The 15789-nt window shown below is 31.0% G+C and overlaps 1 protein-coding gene across 2 annotated transcripts; it reads left to right on the top strand.

The window, feature by feature from the left end:
• The first annotated feature begins 1107 nt into the window (after positions 1-1107).
• LOC129988828 (acetylcholinesterase-1-like) lies at positions 1108-15248 on the top strand. Of its 2 annotated transcripts, none has more exons than XM_056097099.1 (5): positions 1108-1208; positions 6233-6787; positions 9531-9842; positions 13522-14155; positions 14928-15248. In XM_056097099.1, the coding sequence occupies exons 2-5, from the start codon at positions 6256-6258 to the stop codon at positions 15070-15072; spliced, it is 1623 nt and encodes a 540-aa protein (XP_055953074.1). In that variant the 5' UTR covers positions 1108-1208; positions 6233-6255; the 3' UTR covers positions 15073-15248. The 2 variants fall into 2 exon arrangements, with proteins under 2 accessions (XP_055953074.1, XP_055953075.1); XM_056097100.1 differs by lacking the exon at positions 1108-1208 and adding an exon at positions 5024-5143.
• The last annotated feature ends 541 nt before the right edge of the window (positions 15249-15789 follow it).

Consider the following 15789-nt stretch of genomic DNA (forward strand, 5'->3'; position numbering starts at 1 on the left):
TTGCAAATATGTTTTCTAAACTACTTTTTCGTTTTCAGTAATTTATAACCTCCTAGATCATCAAATCGGCATCTTACCAGTATGAAAAACAAATTATTAGAATGCACCTTCTCTTTAAAAAAATTCATAATTAAAACCTCGTTTGTTATTTTTTTATTAATTTTTTACAGTTTCCAACAGTTTTCCGACTCTATATTTTTTTGAGATTTTCACCTACTAAACTTTGTTTGGGACCCCTGTCGTATGGTGATTCTTTATCCTCCTGGTGCCTCCTACTATGACCCCTCTGAATTTGTAGGTCGAATTCGGCAATACCCTGTGTGTGTGTGTGTGTGTGTGTGTGTGTGTGTGTGTGTGTGTGTGTGTGTGTGTGTGTGTGTGTGTGTGTGTGTGTGTGTGTGTGTGTGTGTGTGTGTGTGTGTGTGTGTGTGTTCGAATTAGATAAGCAATAAAATAAATTTAAACTGTTTACCATGGAATTTTAATTAAAAGTCTGAAAAAGGGTTTTTAAGAAACTAATAAATATTTCACAAGAGCAAGTGAAAATTTAAAACAAGGACATATAAGATTGAATCCTAAATTTTAATCACGTTCGGCAAAAGGGAGATGACAGTTTTGTTAAGTGTCTTCAAGGTCAGCTTGTCTCCATTCTTATCAGTTGATCATACCTGCTCCATCCCAAAATAATCGTGTTTCTTCAAAATTAAGTCGGAAAAGGTCAAACAAACAAAACTAGATTGTTTATCATGGTATTGTAGTTTAAATATGAAGGAAAAATTTTAGTAAATATTTGGCTTTTAATAAATGTTTTTAAAAATTTTTAAAGAAAATTTAATTATACATTCAATATTATGTCTTATAAATTATGTATATCTATCAAAAAGGGGAAAAAAGCACTTAGGCAATATTTCTACTAATGGTCTATTTAGCATTACTTTTTCTTTTCGGGAATTCCTTTATCAAAATAATCTCGCATTATTCACTGAAACTTATAATTAATATAAAATAAACAAAAAAAACCGAAAACTTAACCGCTGATTATCGAATGCTTTTCTCATGTGATAAATGAAATGTTGAATAAAATTAAACGACGTCGCATTAAAATAAGGAAAATACTATAAATTAAATTTCGCAGCTCATTTTAAGGTCTCTATAAATTCAGGCAATTGCCTACTTCACTGCAATTTGCAACATATCGAACTGTGCCCGTAAGTTATAATTTTATTTAATCTTAAATTTATTGAATTATATTTATTTTCAATTATGCTTATCTCATCATTTTTTTTTACATTAAGGTGAAAAAATAAAATTTTAACTACTTTATTTAAAAAGAAAATCTTGGTTTCTTTTTTATTCAAATAAAGATACGTTTTTTAAATCTTTAAAATTTTAAACTTTTAGTAAATGTCAAATATAAGTTTAAGCTTCTAAAGAAAAGGGAAAAAAAGTTTGATGGGTTTTGTACATAATTCTATTTAAAATTAATAATTTACCGAAAAATTCTCTTATACATTTCCATGCTTATCAATAATGACGTATTTTTATAATGTTATTGGGACTTAAATTCAATTAGGGAAGATATTTTTAAAAAATCTCAATTTTTTTTATTATCTAAATGCTTGAAATCTTTATACTGTATAAATAAATATACATATCGTTTATTGATGCATTGCTTTATCATGCTGTATTGATAAATAACTTTTAATAAAAAAATTAATATTTTATTCAAATTTTAACATTTTAATGTATGTTTTTCACATTGTCCTCTTATAATGCTATCCTCTTTCATAAATTTTTAAAGAAATTTATTTTTGCATGTGTAATTTCCACTTCTTATTTGTGATATATATAGCCTCAAATATTTATCGAATCCATTTATATCTTCAAACTAAAGCAATTCCTTTTGTAATAATTTTCATAGATCAAACAAGGCGTCAACCAAATTTTAAGAGATTTTTGAAAAATATTTTTATAAAAAAACAGATGAAGATAATTTTAAAATAATGATAAAAATAATAATTTTTAATAAATAATAATATTAACCATATTAAGACCAAAATAAACGGAGGACAGTTTGCTATAGATGACACAGTAGAATTAATTTCCTTTTCTCGAATATTAATTTTCATACACAACACTGAGGTATTTTTATAAAGTCTTTAGAACTTGTAATTCATATAATATTTGAAATCTTTAAAATGTCATTTAAAATGTTCATTAATAAATTAATCTTTTTTATTCATATGTTAATGTCTTATTGTATAATGTCTTTTAAAGTGACCATTTATAATACCAATCTCAAGCTTTCAATGAAATTTTAATTTGTATTTGGGATTTTTGCTGCTTTAACTTTTTATCGGATAAATATATATAATCTCAAATATTTATCTAAAACATTTATATCTTCAAATTAAAGCTCTTTTTTTTGTAACAATCCTTATTTTGATAATCTTCATAAACTAAACTAGAAGTCAAAAAATTTTGAGAAATTGTTAAAAAAAAAATATTTTTATAAAAAAGCAAAAATTAAAGTCAATTTTATAAAAAAAATAATAATGTCAATCATATTATTATGAAAAAGTAATCACAGGATAATATGCTATTGATGGCAAGTCAGTAATCAGCTTCTCATTCTATAAGCTCTTTTTCACTTACATGGAGAAATCCTATTTAGAATAACCTTACCTAAATCTTCACTCTTAGCGTCAATGTTTTAAATCTTTAATTAGCATTTAATGGAATCACATTAAAAGATGTAACTCATAAAATTTATTAACTGGCTGTGCTGAGATCACATGAAAGGTTTATTTTATTATGAAAGTTTATGCATTGCATTGAGTTGGAACTATCTCTAGAGTGTGATATTTTCCATTATTTTAAAATCTGCAAAACGCTAATTTAAATTTAAATTTTTATTCTAACTGACATACCTAATTTCTATTTTTTAAATTGCATTTAACGGAACTCATATTAAAAAACATCGCTTAAGAAAATTATTAACCCGTTGTACTGAAATCACAAGTAATGCATACTTTATCTTGAAATTTTATGCATTATGACTGAGCAAGAGCTGTCTCTACAGCATCTTTAACATTAAGGAATTTACATTTGGTTTATGAAAATTATTTTATTGAAATCACGAATAATACCTATTTTGATAAGAATGGTTAAACATCATAGTTGAGCAGTTTTGCGACCCAGATTTACCCTAGTAATCTGGTAGGTCTTCCAGATTTCCCTCCCTTCAGTCTGCTGCTGTCTATTGTTTTTCTTCCTTCCCTCGACGGCAAATAAGGAAGCTCTTCATGAGAAACTGTCGCCGCTCTGTTTGCTTCTTGCTTCTCATGGGCAACCAAAACCCCACGTGTTCGTTATGCGTGGCGACCTATTAAGCGGCGGTCCAACGACCTGCCACCTCACGGATTTGGTCATAAATCTGACATCCAACCCACTGGGGGACCACACTCCCCCGTCGCCCGTGGTACGCCTGTAGTTTCCCGCAAAATGTCGGTAGATGGATAAACATCAAAGAGCCGGAAAATTTGTTTGGGCTATGGGGGGGGGGGAAGGGAGTCAAAGAAACTGAGGGTTTTGAGCGGTCGAAAGGGGAACGCGTGCCGTCTGAAGATTTCTCTGGTCGTGGGTCCGCTGCCACAGGCGGGGGTGGCACCACGAAGGAAGGGTGACAGTTTTATGACCACATCTGTGAAGATCCTCCGGTCGTTGGACCGCGGCTTTAGACGGATGGTGCACTGTAGTCCCCGATGTATCAATCGGCCGGTAGCTAGCAACCTGAGTTGCTGTTGCTAGTCTGCTAGGGATCAAACAAAGAGGTTAAGGGTGGTCACTATCCCCGGGGGTAACTCTGAGCGTACAGGTTCTGGCAACCACTAAGGTTAGCGCCGAGGCTGGAAACGGCCTGAGCTGGTGGTTGTCTTCCTTTGTTGGGCCCGAGGTGGGCGGTGCCGTTGGGCCTGAATCTTATTTCCATATCATATGGGCTCCAAAAAATCTCCCACCAGAGGGCATCATTGCGACTTTAAGCTATCACTGAACCAAATATCGACACATTTTTTATGATTTGATTAAAAGAGTATCTGACAATAAGGGAAACTTTCATACTTTCCCCTTTTCTGGTGCAAAAGGCCATCTCAGCAACCGTGGGTAGTATCAATGGAATACGGAAAATTCACTCTAGTGACTTGCTGATAGAAGTGAACTCTAAAAAGCAAGCCCAGCAAATAATAAAATTTAAAGCCCTGATGCAATCCCCGTTACCATTAGTCCTCATTCATCCTTTAATTATTCAAATGGTGTGATCATTTGTGGGGGACTTTTCAGTGTTCCTATTGCAGAAATAACTCATGAATTACGAGGCCAAGGAATCGCGCAAGTACGCATTATTGTCTGGTGAGATGGACAAATCATTGATACAAAGCACCTAATACTTACTTTCCATTCTCCTAAATTACTTCCATCTTTGTGGGCTATATGATACTACCATATATTCCAAATTCCCTCCATTGTTTTCAGAGCCTCTGTCTGTTAAAGATTTTGTCTATTTTACCAAATTTCAAGACAACATTTTTTGAGATTTTTCTTCACAGACTATAATGAGTCGTCTGTCTGACCAACTGACCACTGTCTAGATGACCACTGATGACTATATAGATTACTAATCATCAATTTCATTCTCTAATATTCCCAAATCCTTAATTTCCTGCTCTAACTTATCACTTCAGTTTTCACAACTGAATTCTCTGCTGTGGAGAAAGATGATCTTAGCCTCTATAATATGAAAACGCATTTAGTACAAGATGTGTGTATGCGTCTATTTAATTCCCTTAATCTTATTTTTAACGCAAAAGTCATTTTTCATTATGAATCAGCAATGTTTTAAATCAAAATAATCTTAAAGTATTCATGCAGAATTTTAAAGGGCATGATATTTCAAATTGAATAGATAATAACACTTCGTAATTTTATATTATTCGAATTAATGAAATTTTAAATTAAGGTTAATGACTCAACATTAAAACGCGAGAAACGCATACTATAAATTTGGCACTCCATCTATGGTTAACAATATCCAGGCAGTTGGCTTCTTCATTCGCTGCTGGCAACGATTGCTGAATTATTGCAGGTAAGTATGAATTTCCTATAGAATGAATTTAAACTAAAATTTCATGAACTTTCTAATACTTTTGTCAGAATGTGCGCATATCACCATATTTTTCGAAAGTATATAGATTTTTTTAAAAAATCTTTTCGAATTCTTCTAAACCCAAACTATATCGTATATTTCCGAATAGAAACCGATTCGTGTATAAGCCGAAATTTCTTCTTTTTTTTTTTTTTTTTTCGTAACATTTGCCCGAAATTCAGAACTAAAATGTAAACCTGAATAATTTTTTTAAAAAATCCTGCGACATTAAAAAAAATTAGTTCTTAAATATTGCTTAGCAGGTAAAATGGGTGAAATATTTTCCAGACAAGTCCAGACAACAATAAGTCTCAAGTACAATATTTTTTATTTTAGTGATCTTTCTGAAGATAACATATTTTACCCAACTTTTTGCTGTAGCGTTATGCACGATGTGTTGTTCCAATGTTAATTCTTATTTTTTGTCACATTTGAGATAAGAGAGAAAAATTTACTATATTACAGCATTTAAAATGCAAGTTATTGTGTTTGCTGTAAATTCTGAGAACAATTTTTATGTTTTTCAGTTAGCTGGGAGCAAATAAAGAAATAGAAATAAAGATTAACATATGAAAAAATACAATATTCAACTCCTGTCTAACGAAAACTATCAGTGTTTCTTGAGGGATTAACTGTTTCATATATAAACCAACCCCTGTAATATAGTTTTAGAAAAAAAAAATTTAATTCTACGTTTATACACAGAGATATGAGATAATTTTCTTTAATTAAATAAGAAGATTTTATTAAATCTTAAGAAATTAAAACTTAACTTTAATTAATTAGTGCCAGCTCAGCTGTCATTCTGGTCATCTGACCATAGTTCAAAATTACGAGGTCTGTCAGAAAATGGCCCAAATGTAGCTTTAAAACAGGACGCTAATGTAAATAAATTAAGCTAAACTTCCAATAACTAACACTTTCGGAATAGTTTTCTTTCTAATTTAAACTCATTGAAAATTAATTTTAACCAAGGCAATCAAATATAAAATTTATTTAAAATCGTTTCTTTAATGCTGTGTTTAACAGGTTACTGAATTCGTCATTCAAAGATGAAGATCATAACTCTGGTATACTTGATAGCAATATTATGGCCCGCATCAGGAATTTCAGGTCCAGTGGTAACCACACCATTGGGTAAAATCGAAGGAGTTATATCTACATTTGGTGTTAAGCCAGTAAAAATGTTTCTTGGAGTACCCTTCGCCCAGCCTCCACTTGGGAATCTGAGATTTCTGAAACCACAGCCGGTACAACCCTGGAGTGATGTCTATCAAGCAAAGACCCAACCACCAGCTTGCATGCAGTATTCAGAATCCCCGTTCCCATGGTATGATAACATGACTGGTAAAAGTGAAGATTGTCTTTATTTAAATATATATGCACCGGTCTCTGTAGGATATAAGTTCGCAGTAATTTTTTGGATTTATGGTGGAGGGTTCACTTTTGGATCGAATCGTATGGAAGTGTATGACGCCAGACCTTTAGTAGCGCAAGGAGGAGTCATTGTGGTAACTATCAACTACCGTTTGGGAGCGCTTGGTTTTCTTACTTCAAACACAAGCGATGCCCCAGGAAATATGGGTAAGTGAGATATTTTCAATAAAATCTGTGAAATTTTAAATTATCCATAGTTATCAAAATAATAATTAAAAGTTCGTCTATCTCCAAAATTCAGATTTTGTGCGTTATGTCTATCCTCTTTATGACACCTTCTGTCCAACTATTCTTGTATTTGACTTAATGTTTTGATATTTGGTTGGAATATCTTCCTTTTTCATCATGTAAATTATTCGTTACTATTATTTAAAACATTCTTACTTTTTCTAAAAAATAGATTATTCATATTTTAAAAACACATTGTAATATTGCTTCCCAACTTATGAAGTCTCATAGTAAGGAAGACAGTTTTACATATATAGTTCTGGCAGATGCTGAATGTTGAATTGAACAGACTTTGACTGGATGCCGGATTAATGATTTCCAACCTCACTGACAAATTTGGAGAACTTTTGACTATTTGTCAACAAATTTAGTAGTTTTGGCTACTAAACTGAAAAATTTCAGCAGGAGTTTTTGCGATAGCTTCATTAAAATTTAAACTATGTTGATCTCTCTAGAAACTTCTTTTCCTTGTCAAGTACTCTTTGTATATATCTGGGAAATAAAGTCAATATTGATTTGGAGATCTTTTGATGATTTGGCAACAAATTTGGTAGCTTTGGACACAAAATTGAAAATTTTGGAATCGGCAAATTTTTTGCCGATGGCTTTCTTAAGATTTGAGTTATGTTGATGTTTCTAGAAACTTCTTTTCCTTGTCAAGGAAATTATATAAATCTGGTAAACAGAGTCAGTATTGAGTCAATTAGAGAAGTTCAAATGAAAAATCAGTTTAAAGTAGTAGATGATTCAAGAATCGAGCGAAATCTGTGCCGTGAGTTCTCTCTGAGCGCTTTGTGTTCTTATAATTATTTATTACAGATTTTTCTTCTTGTGTGTTACTGCTCATTGTAAGTGTTGTTCTTGTGTCTGTTTTAGTTATGTTTTGCTATCTTAGCTTTTTCGTGTAGAATAAAACAATTTATTTATTATATATTGAACTTTTTCCTCTTACACCCACTGCTTTAGACCCTTGAGTTTGGGAAGAAAAAAAATTCTTTCTCAATTTGTTTCCCTTATTATAAACTCCACTCTATCTTAACAATTGATGATCTTGTTTTCTTTTTTCTTCTATCACAGTAATAATTGTAAGTGCTTTTTGAGTTTTTGCTGTGTTTTGCTATCTGAGCGTTTTAAAATAGAATAAAACATCTTATTACATGTTGGATATTTTCACCATACATCCACTGATTTGAACCCTTAGGTTTAGAAAAAAAATTGTTTAACTTTTTTCTTTTATTTCTTTTTTATTTCTAATATTTTAGCGCTTTCTCTATTCATTAAATAACATTTATATATTTATACAAGGGTGGCTGGAATTTTACATTTCTAAAATTAGTCATTCCACAGGTACTCGTAAGTAGTATTTTTTTATATTGCTTTTCATATTTGAAATCTTACAAATAAAATGAAAGTCCGGATATATTTTTCGCCGTCCATTCATTACGATACAATCCCTAGTTATTGTAACCTAATGTAATAAAAGTGGTCCCATTTGAATTGGAAGCTGCTGAAGAAACGGTAATCAATCATTTTATTTTCAATTTTAATATTATTTTTTCTGTTTTTCTTTCATGCTATTATAAAACATAGCTTCCATTTTTGTAAGGATGGAATTTCGTTATTAATTTTTCATTAAGATCTTAGCACAATAGAGAACGAGAATTTTTTTACTTTTTTCTGTTCATTCAACATTTTAAAATTTTATTATTAGTTAATCGATTGATTTCATTTAGATATTTAATTCTTTATTGATGATCATTTTCTATATCATTTGAGTAAGCAAATTTAAAAAGACGAAAAATGCTAAACTTAATTATCTAATTTAAATCGGTATTTGATTTTTCTGTTCTGTATAATTTCGAGTAAATATTTTAAAGCACTCTAATGTGGGACTCTTGATGCACAGGGTCTCCTAGGAAGCAAGCAGTCCGTTCTAATAAAAAATGGTGGTAATCAGGAGCCAGCGAGTACCAGTTAGAAATGATCTCAGAATAAAAATTTTTAAATGCCGAAATTGTTATTTATTAATATAAGGGGAATTGCAATGTGATAATTATTATTCGTTTCGGGGAATGCTACATTAAAATAGCCACAAAAAAAGACTTTGACATTTTTTATGAGTCTTTTTACTCCATATATTAAAGACAAAAAAAAAATATTGATTAATATAAAAAAATGTATTTTGAAATGTTTTAATTTTTTTAGCTTAATAATAGGCTCCAAAGAAAAGAATTTCGCAATTAAAAATCTGGAAGTCAAAAAAATATATTAAAATGCGCTGTAACAATTCATTTCTTTGAAACAACTATAAGGAAAGCATGCCACAATAAATTTTGCAGAAAACTTTAAAAAATTTTATATTTATAATTAAAATCTGACTTATATAACTGTAATTTATTTATAATGATTCTATCAGTGATTGAACGTTCTATTGTTTTGTTTTGAAACACCTTCTTTTTCCATTGCAAAATATTACAGATCCTTTTCTGCAACGTATCGCGCTGCAACGTATTGCTTTATTCTGCACTTTTATTAAAATCTTTACCACGTTTACTGCTCCTAGATTTCAGTTTCCTGCGATTATGAACACTATCAGTTAAATAAATAAAATTCTTTACTTTAATAAATCTCTTGATTCTTACTCTGAATTTTATTTTTCCAGCTATGTACGATATGATGATGGCGCTCCGGTGGGTGAATGACTACATTGAATATTTTGGAGGTGACAAAGACCGCATCACTATTGCTGGAGAAAGTGCGGGGTCCATAGCCGTTAGCGCACTGTGCATTTCTCCGCTGTCCAGAGGCATGTTCAGTCGAGCTATCATGCAGAGTGCATCAATCATTATGTTCAAATACAATGAGTTGGGTTACAACTTGGATCTCAGTGAGCGTCTAGCAGAAGCTGTAGGCTGTGCAACAAAGAATTTCACTATTTATAATCATCCGACCGAAGTCGTCCAATGTTTGAGAAGTAAGTACCACCGTACAGATTGTTGAACCTTCTGCAGCATTTTTATATTTTTTTTATATTACAGATTAAATGAAACACACACACAGTGCATTACAGAAAAATAGTAGTTTCCTAGTTTTTGAAGGGGATTAAAAATTTTATATTCCTTCTCAAAACCAATGAATCAATTTATTCTTATTTCCCTCGTTGATCTTAAATAAAAAGCTAAAAAATATCTTTACTTTTGCATAGTAAATTAAAAAACCTTAGCAAATGAATAAATGCGTCATTTCTCTTTTTGTCATAATGATATATTCAGTTCTGTGCACCGAAACCTTAAACATTTCTTCGATGAAGAAAGTTTTAGGATGGGCAAGAAATTAGCCATTGACAAACAGCATCTTACATTCTAGAAAAGAGCAACGGCCAATGATTGTTACATTTTATTTACCACTAGCTTGTGCCCTACGCATTATTTTGGGAATATCGTTTGAAATAGTTATTTTGTTTAATTAGGAATGAGAGAAAAAGTGATATTTAATTTCTTGTCGATAATGAATATATTCATTGAAATTGATAATTTATAAAGGAGAAACATAGATAATATTTATTCTATTTTTTTACTTTATTATTCAATTGCTCTTGGGTAGACAACATTTTTTTCGTTTTGTTTTTCAGCTTTCAACAAAACAAATGAATTTCTTGGGTGTCCGACTCTTGAGCATCCAACATAAGTGCAAGCAAATTGTTGTCAAAATTTTATCGTAATCGGATGAACAATACGGCAGAGCATAAAATACGAACAAAATTTCATTTTTATATATTAGACACAATAACAGGGGCCGGAATAGTCTGGTTGGTAAGGCGATGGATTCGCTTCCCTAGGGCCGCGAGCTCGAACCCCGCCGGCTGAAGACTCTCCGTGTGTGGCGGTTGGCACGCGTATAAATCTGTCGTGGTCACAAAGCCCTCCATGTCGAGAGTAATACCACTGGGGATACTGGATCAGGGGTGATCGTTCTCTGATTCAGCTCTAAATTACGATCTGTGGATGATTGAATGAAATGCATGAATGAAGTCCGCCCCGTAAAAAGAGTTGTGACGTGTGTATAGCTAAGTCATATTCTTGGCCCTAGATGGCGCCACTGAAAAACAAGAGACGCACCCTTGACCTAAAATCCCTGACATCTAAAGTCAGTGGACTTGTCTATAACAAGTCCCATTAGAACAACAACAGATATAATAACAGTACTATGCTTATAACCTTCGCGCAAGTGCAGGCAATAAGTGGGCGAAATTTTATTACAATCGGATGAACGGTACGACAGAGCATAAAGTACGAACAAACGAAAATTCATTTTTATATATTAGATTACTTGCAATACTTCTTTCAGAGTTTCAAGAAATTGAACTGCAAGAGGAGGCAGCATCTAATTTCAAACGGTTAAGTGTTGTGAGGATGCTTGGTGGTAATTGGATTTCCAGTTTCACATGACACCATCCTTTCTTCAACGACATATCTCTACAATTGATGTGGATTGTAGATTTCACTATCCCCGTATTGTAGAAAAACTCTAATTTATTTCCCCTTCTACTAAACTTTTTCAAACAGGAGGAAATTTTTCCTCCTTGGTGAATACTATTTATGCATATTTATGCCAGCATGCTTAGCCTTAAAGATTGTTTCTTCTTCATGCATGCTGTTAACTGATGTAGCCATGTTCATCTTTATCCTTCTTAGTACATACTATTATTGAAACAACTTAGTCTTAAATATCGTTCCTACTTGGTTCATGCTGTGACTGATGAAGAAGCTTTGTTCACATTTAAAGATTGTTTTTCTTTGCACATAATATTGCGAACATATTTAGTTCAAGGATTTTTCCTTCTTGGAGCACGCTGTTACTGATGTAGCCATGTTTATCGTTATCCTTCTGAGTACATACTGTTACAAAAACAATTTTGTTTAGTCTTAAATATCGTTCCATCTTGGTTCATGCTGTTATTGTTGAGGCTTTGTTCAACTTTAAAGACTTTTTTCTTTGTGCATACTGTTATTGAGAGGACTATGTTTGTTTTTAAATATTTTTCCATCTTAGTGCGTGCTGTTACAGATGCATCTATTTTTTCTTAGTAAATAATTCCTTCTGAGTTCAGATTATTACTGATAAGGCTATGTTTATTTTTAAAAATCGCTCCTTCTTTGAGCATATTATTACTGAGGGATCTTATTTATGTTTAAAAATTTTCCTGTCCTCATGCATGCTGTAACTGATACGGCAATGTTTATCTTTAACAAAAAAGAATTGTTACGATCAGTATCAAATAGCTCTCATGTGATTGCAGTATTACGAATTCAAAGCATACTAACATATCAATTAATTCTTTTTAAGTCGCTATTCCAGGCAAAAATTATCATGATTTTTGTTATCACAAAAAATTGCATATCAAAGTATATGCAAGCTGATCACATATCTCCAGAAAATAGATAAAGATAGATAAATAAGCATGATATTTAGATTACAAGGTGATACAACTTATGTATGCTTCTATTTAGAAGGAAAAAATTACATCATCTATATCTTCCTTAAAGTTCTATTTATGGTTGTATTATAAGAACGGATTTATAATATTTGAAAATATCAAGCAATAATGTCTTATGATAATTTTTCTGACTTCATACTGCACTTAAAATAACAAACTGATTAGAGTAAAGAATGAAAAAGAATTAGTTAAAACACTTTGGCTATTTGAAATATCATCGCATTTGAAAAGTTTTGATGTTATACTCGTAAATTGCATTGTTCTTAATTGGGATTATATATAATTTCATGTAAGGAAAATTATTTATGGTAGATAAGAAAACAATAGAGTTGTCTCTTCAATTTTTTAAAGACTTTCTTGTTGCTGAAAACTACATATGATCGAAGTTCCTAAAAAAATTGTCAAGCAAAATAAATAAATAGATTTAAATGATTATAAAACATTTTGAAAAGTAAGTGCAGAGTGCTAAAGATTGAACACTACAGAAATACTTTATCAAAGCTAATTGAAAAGGAAAAAAAATTTGCCAAAGCTAATTGAAAAAGAAAAAAAAATTCTAAAGCTAATTGAAAAGGGGAAAAAAATGTCAAAGCTAATTGAAAAGGAAAAAATATTGTCAAAGCTAATTGAAAAGGAAAAAAAGAAATTTCCAAAGCTAATTGAAAAGGGAAAAAAAATTGGCAAAATTAATTGAAAAGGGAAAAAAAATTGTCAAAGCTAATTGAAAAGGAAAACATATTTGTCAAAGCTAATTAAAAAGGAAAACAAATTTCCCAAAGCCAATTTAAATTATTATATACAAATATAACATCAAATAAAACTTTAAGCTTAGCGAAGTGGAAAAAGGTAAGTAGTTTATTTTTATGGAAAACTGATTCTGATTCAAAAAATATGACTTTGCTGTTTCTTACATATGTGTGATTCATTTGTTAAATTTTTAAACGAATTATATTATAAATTACAGTAAGTAGTAAATTGAGGAGAAAATCCAGTCTGTGAATTCATCAGACAGCAAATATTTCAAAAATTCTTTTGTAATAAGAAAAGAGAAAGCACATAGAGAAAACATGATAAGTATTGTAATATTAAAAATATATAGTTGTGTGACTTTGCACATTTCCTTTAAATTGATATGAAAATTAAATTATCTTTTTAGCTAAAAATGCCACATATCTGACGAAAACTCTGTGGTCTTTCAATCCACTCTCAGCTCGATCTTTCTTCACTCAGTACGGCGATGAATTTCTACCGAATAATGCTATAGACGACATCAAAAACGGCAACTTCCAAAATGTCCCACTCCTCGCTGGAGATGTCGGAGATGAAGGAGCTTTTCAGATTACCACAGCACATCCCGATCAGTTCGGTTTCTTTGGCGAAAAAGATCCAAAAGTCAACAAAACTTACGCCAACAGCCTTCTGGAAGGCCTCTTTAAAAATTACACTGATCCACAAAAATATATCGATTTCTATTTGAAAGATGTGCCTGATGAAGACTATGACCTAATTAGAAGTCAACTTTCCGCTGCATTTGGAGACAGCAGCATCTTGTGTGAGACGGTGTATTTTGCTGAGAGCTATGCCGAGAGGAAAAATGATGTCTACTATTACTTTTTCACTTATCGCCCTTCCAATTCACCTTGGGCAAAATGGATGGGAGCGGTGCATTTTGAAGATGTGCAGTTCGTTTTCGGTCGACCCGTCAGGGTACGAAGCAAGGAATACGATACAAAGGACATTTGGGTTAGTGAACAAGTAATGAAAATATGGGCAAACTTCGCAAAAAATGGGTAAGTGACGCTTTTCTTTGATTATTGTCATTTATTAATTCTGGATATCTGTTCTATTATTGTGGCACACGTATACCTGTCCTTTCTAATATCAAATAATAGAATAAAAATGTATATTTAGTGCAGAGAAAAATGTAATTGACAATTCTTTTCCCCTATAATAAGAATCTTGATAACCTCAAGAACAAAGATTATTTTAAAAAAAGGTCAAATGAAAGTCAAAAAGAGAAAGCTAAAAAGTCAAATCCCTCATAACGGATTCTCTTTTCCAGTGCCATAGAATACATCTTGAAAGTATTTTATGACTAATCATTTATATTTGTACTAAATTTGACTAAAGGTCATTGATTGAACTAGAAGAGCTCACATTTGTTAGATTTTCAGTATAGCAATCACATATCATTTGTGGTAGTCAGTCCACAATGTATACCGGTCTTCATAAATTCGGGAAAATTTTAAATACTTTAACGATTTTGTATTCTTTAAATAAACTTGTTTAATTACCTACTCTTAAACTCATAAAAGTAATTGGGAATATAATATTAACAACTATAACAGTAATTAAACAATAACAATAAAAACTGTAAATAGTAATTGGTCCAATATTGAAAAAAGAAAGAAAGAGTTGTTAGATATTTGCAAAAGCTCTGTATTGAAATGAAAATACTTTAGCTTTCCATTCAATAATAGCTTACATTTTTGCAAAAGTTCTGACATTTTAAAGAGGCTCTTCTAATCTTCTAATTCTTTTCTCTGTCCTTTTTCTTTTTAGGCGTCCTGGCGTATATCCCGAATGGCCAAAATACTCTAAAGAAAATCATACCTATTACACTATAGATACAGACACATTTGGTGATCTTGGCACAGGTCCTCACTTGGAAAGCTGCAACATGCTGAGAAGTTATTTTGGTTTTTAGCATCTTAATCACTGGAATAATACTTTGGTTTAGCAATATTAAAGATACAAATTACCCAGCAGTTTATTGTAGAACACCGATAGAAAGTAATACAAATTTCTTAGAAATAATTGGATTATATTGGTTGGTTTTATTTCCTTTTCTTTCATTATTAATAAAAGTGTGAAACTCTTAAACGGAAGTTTTATTGAAAATATATATATATATATATATATATATATATATATATATATATATATATATATATATATATATATATATATATATATATATATATATATATATATATATATATATATAATTTCCAAATATATTTCTAAACAAATCGAGTTAGCCAAGTTCAAAAATCAAAATGAAGAAACGAAATGTAACAGACTTTGATGTGATATAATTCATCTGAAGAAATATACATATAATATAATAATAAATTAAAAAGGGTCCTATCGGCAAGCTGGAAGACAAAGATAGATTCCTAATTATCTAAGTTAATGTTTGCAATTTCCTTTCAATCCTAAAGTAAAAATAAAGAAAAATTGCATATTGAAGCAACTATAGATAATGAAAGAATTATTATCGTCTTATTCAATATGTATTTAAAAATTCATAATATTGAGATGACGAACACTATTAATGTATGCAAATAAAGTATAAGAGATTTGTTTCAAAACTTAAAATATATTATTAAAAAGCTTTGAAGTTTTTAAGAAAATGCCAAAA

Source organism: Argiope bruennichi, chromosome 10, assembly GCF_947563725.1.
Source record: "Argiope bruennichi chromosome 10, qqArgBrue1.1, whole genome shotgun sequence".
Lineage (NCBI taxonomy): Eukaryota > Metazoa > Arthropoda > Arachnida > Araneae > Araneidae > Argiope > Argiope bruennichi.

Bases quoted from the DNA above. Each gene is read 5' to 3' on its own strand.
- LOC129988828 (XM_056097099.1), top strand. From the start codon at position 6,256: ATGAAGATCATAACTCTGGTATACTTGATAGCAATATTATGGCCCGCA. The intron at 6,788-9,530 runs GTAAGTGAGATA...TTATTTTTCCAG, and splicing joins CGATGCCCCAGGAAATATGG to CTATGTACGATATGATGATG. The intron at 9,843-13,521 runs GTAAGTACCACC...TTATCTTTTTAG, and splicing joins AGTCGTCCAATGTTTGAGAA to CTAAAAATGCCACATATCTG.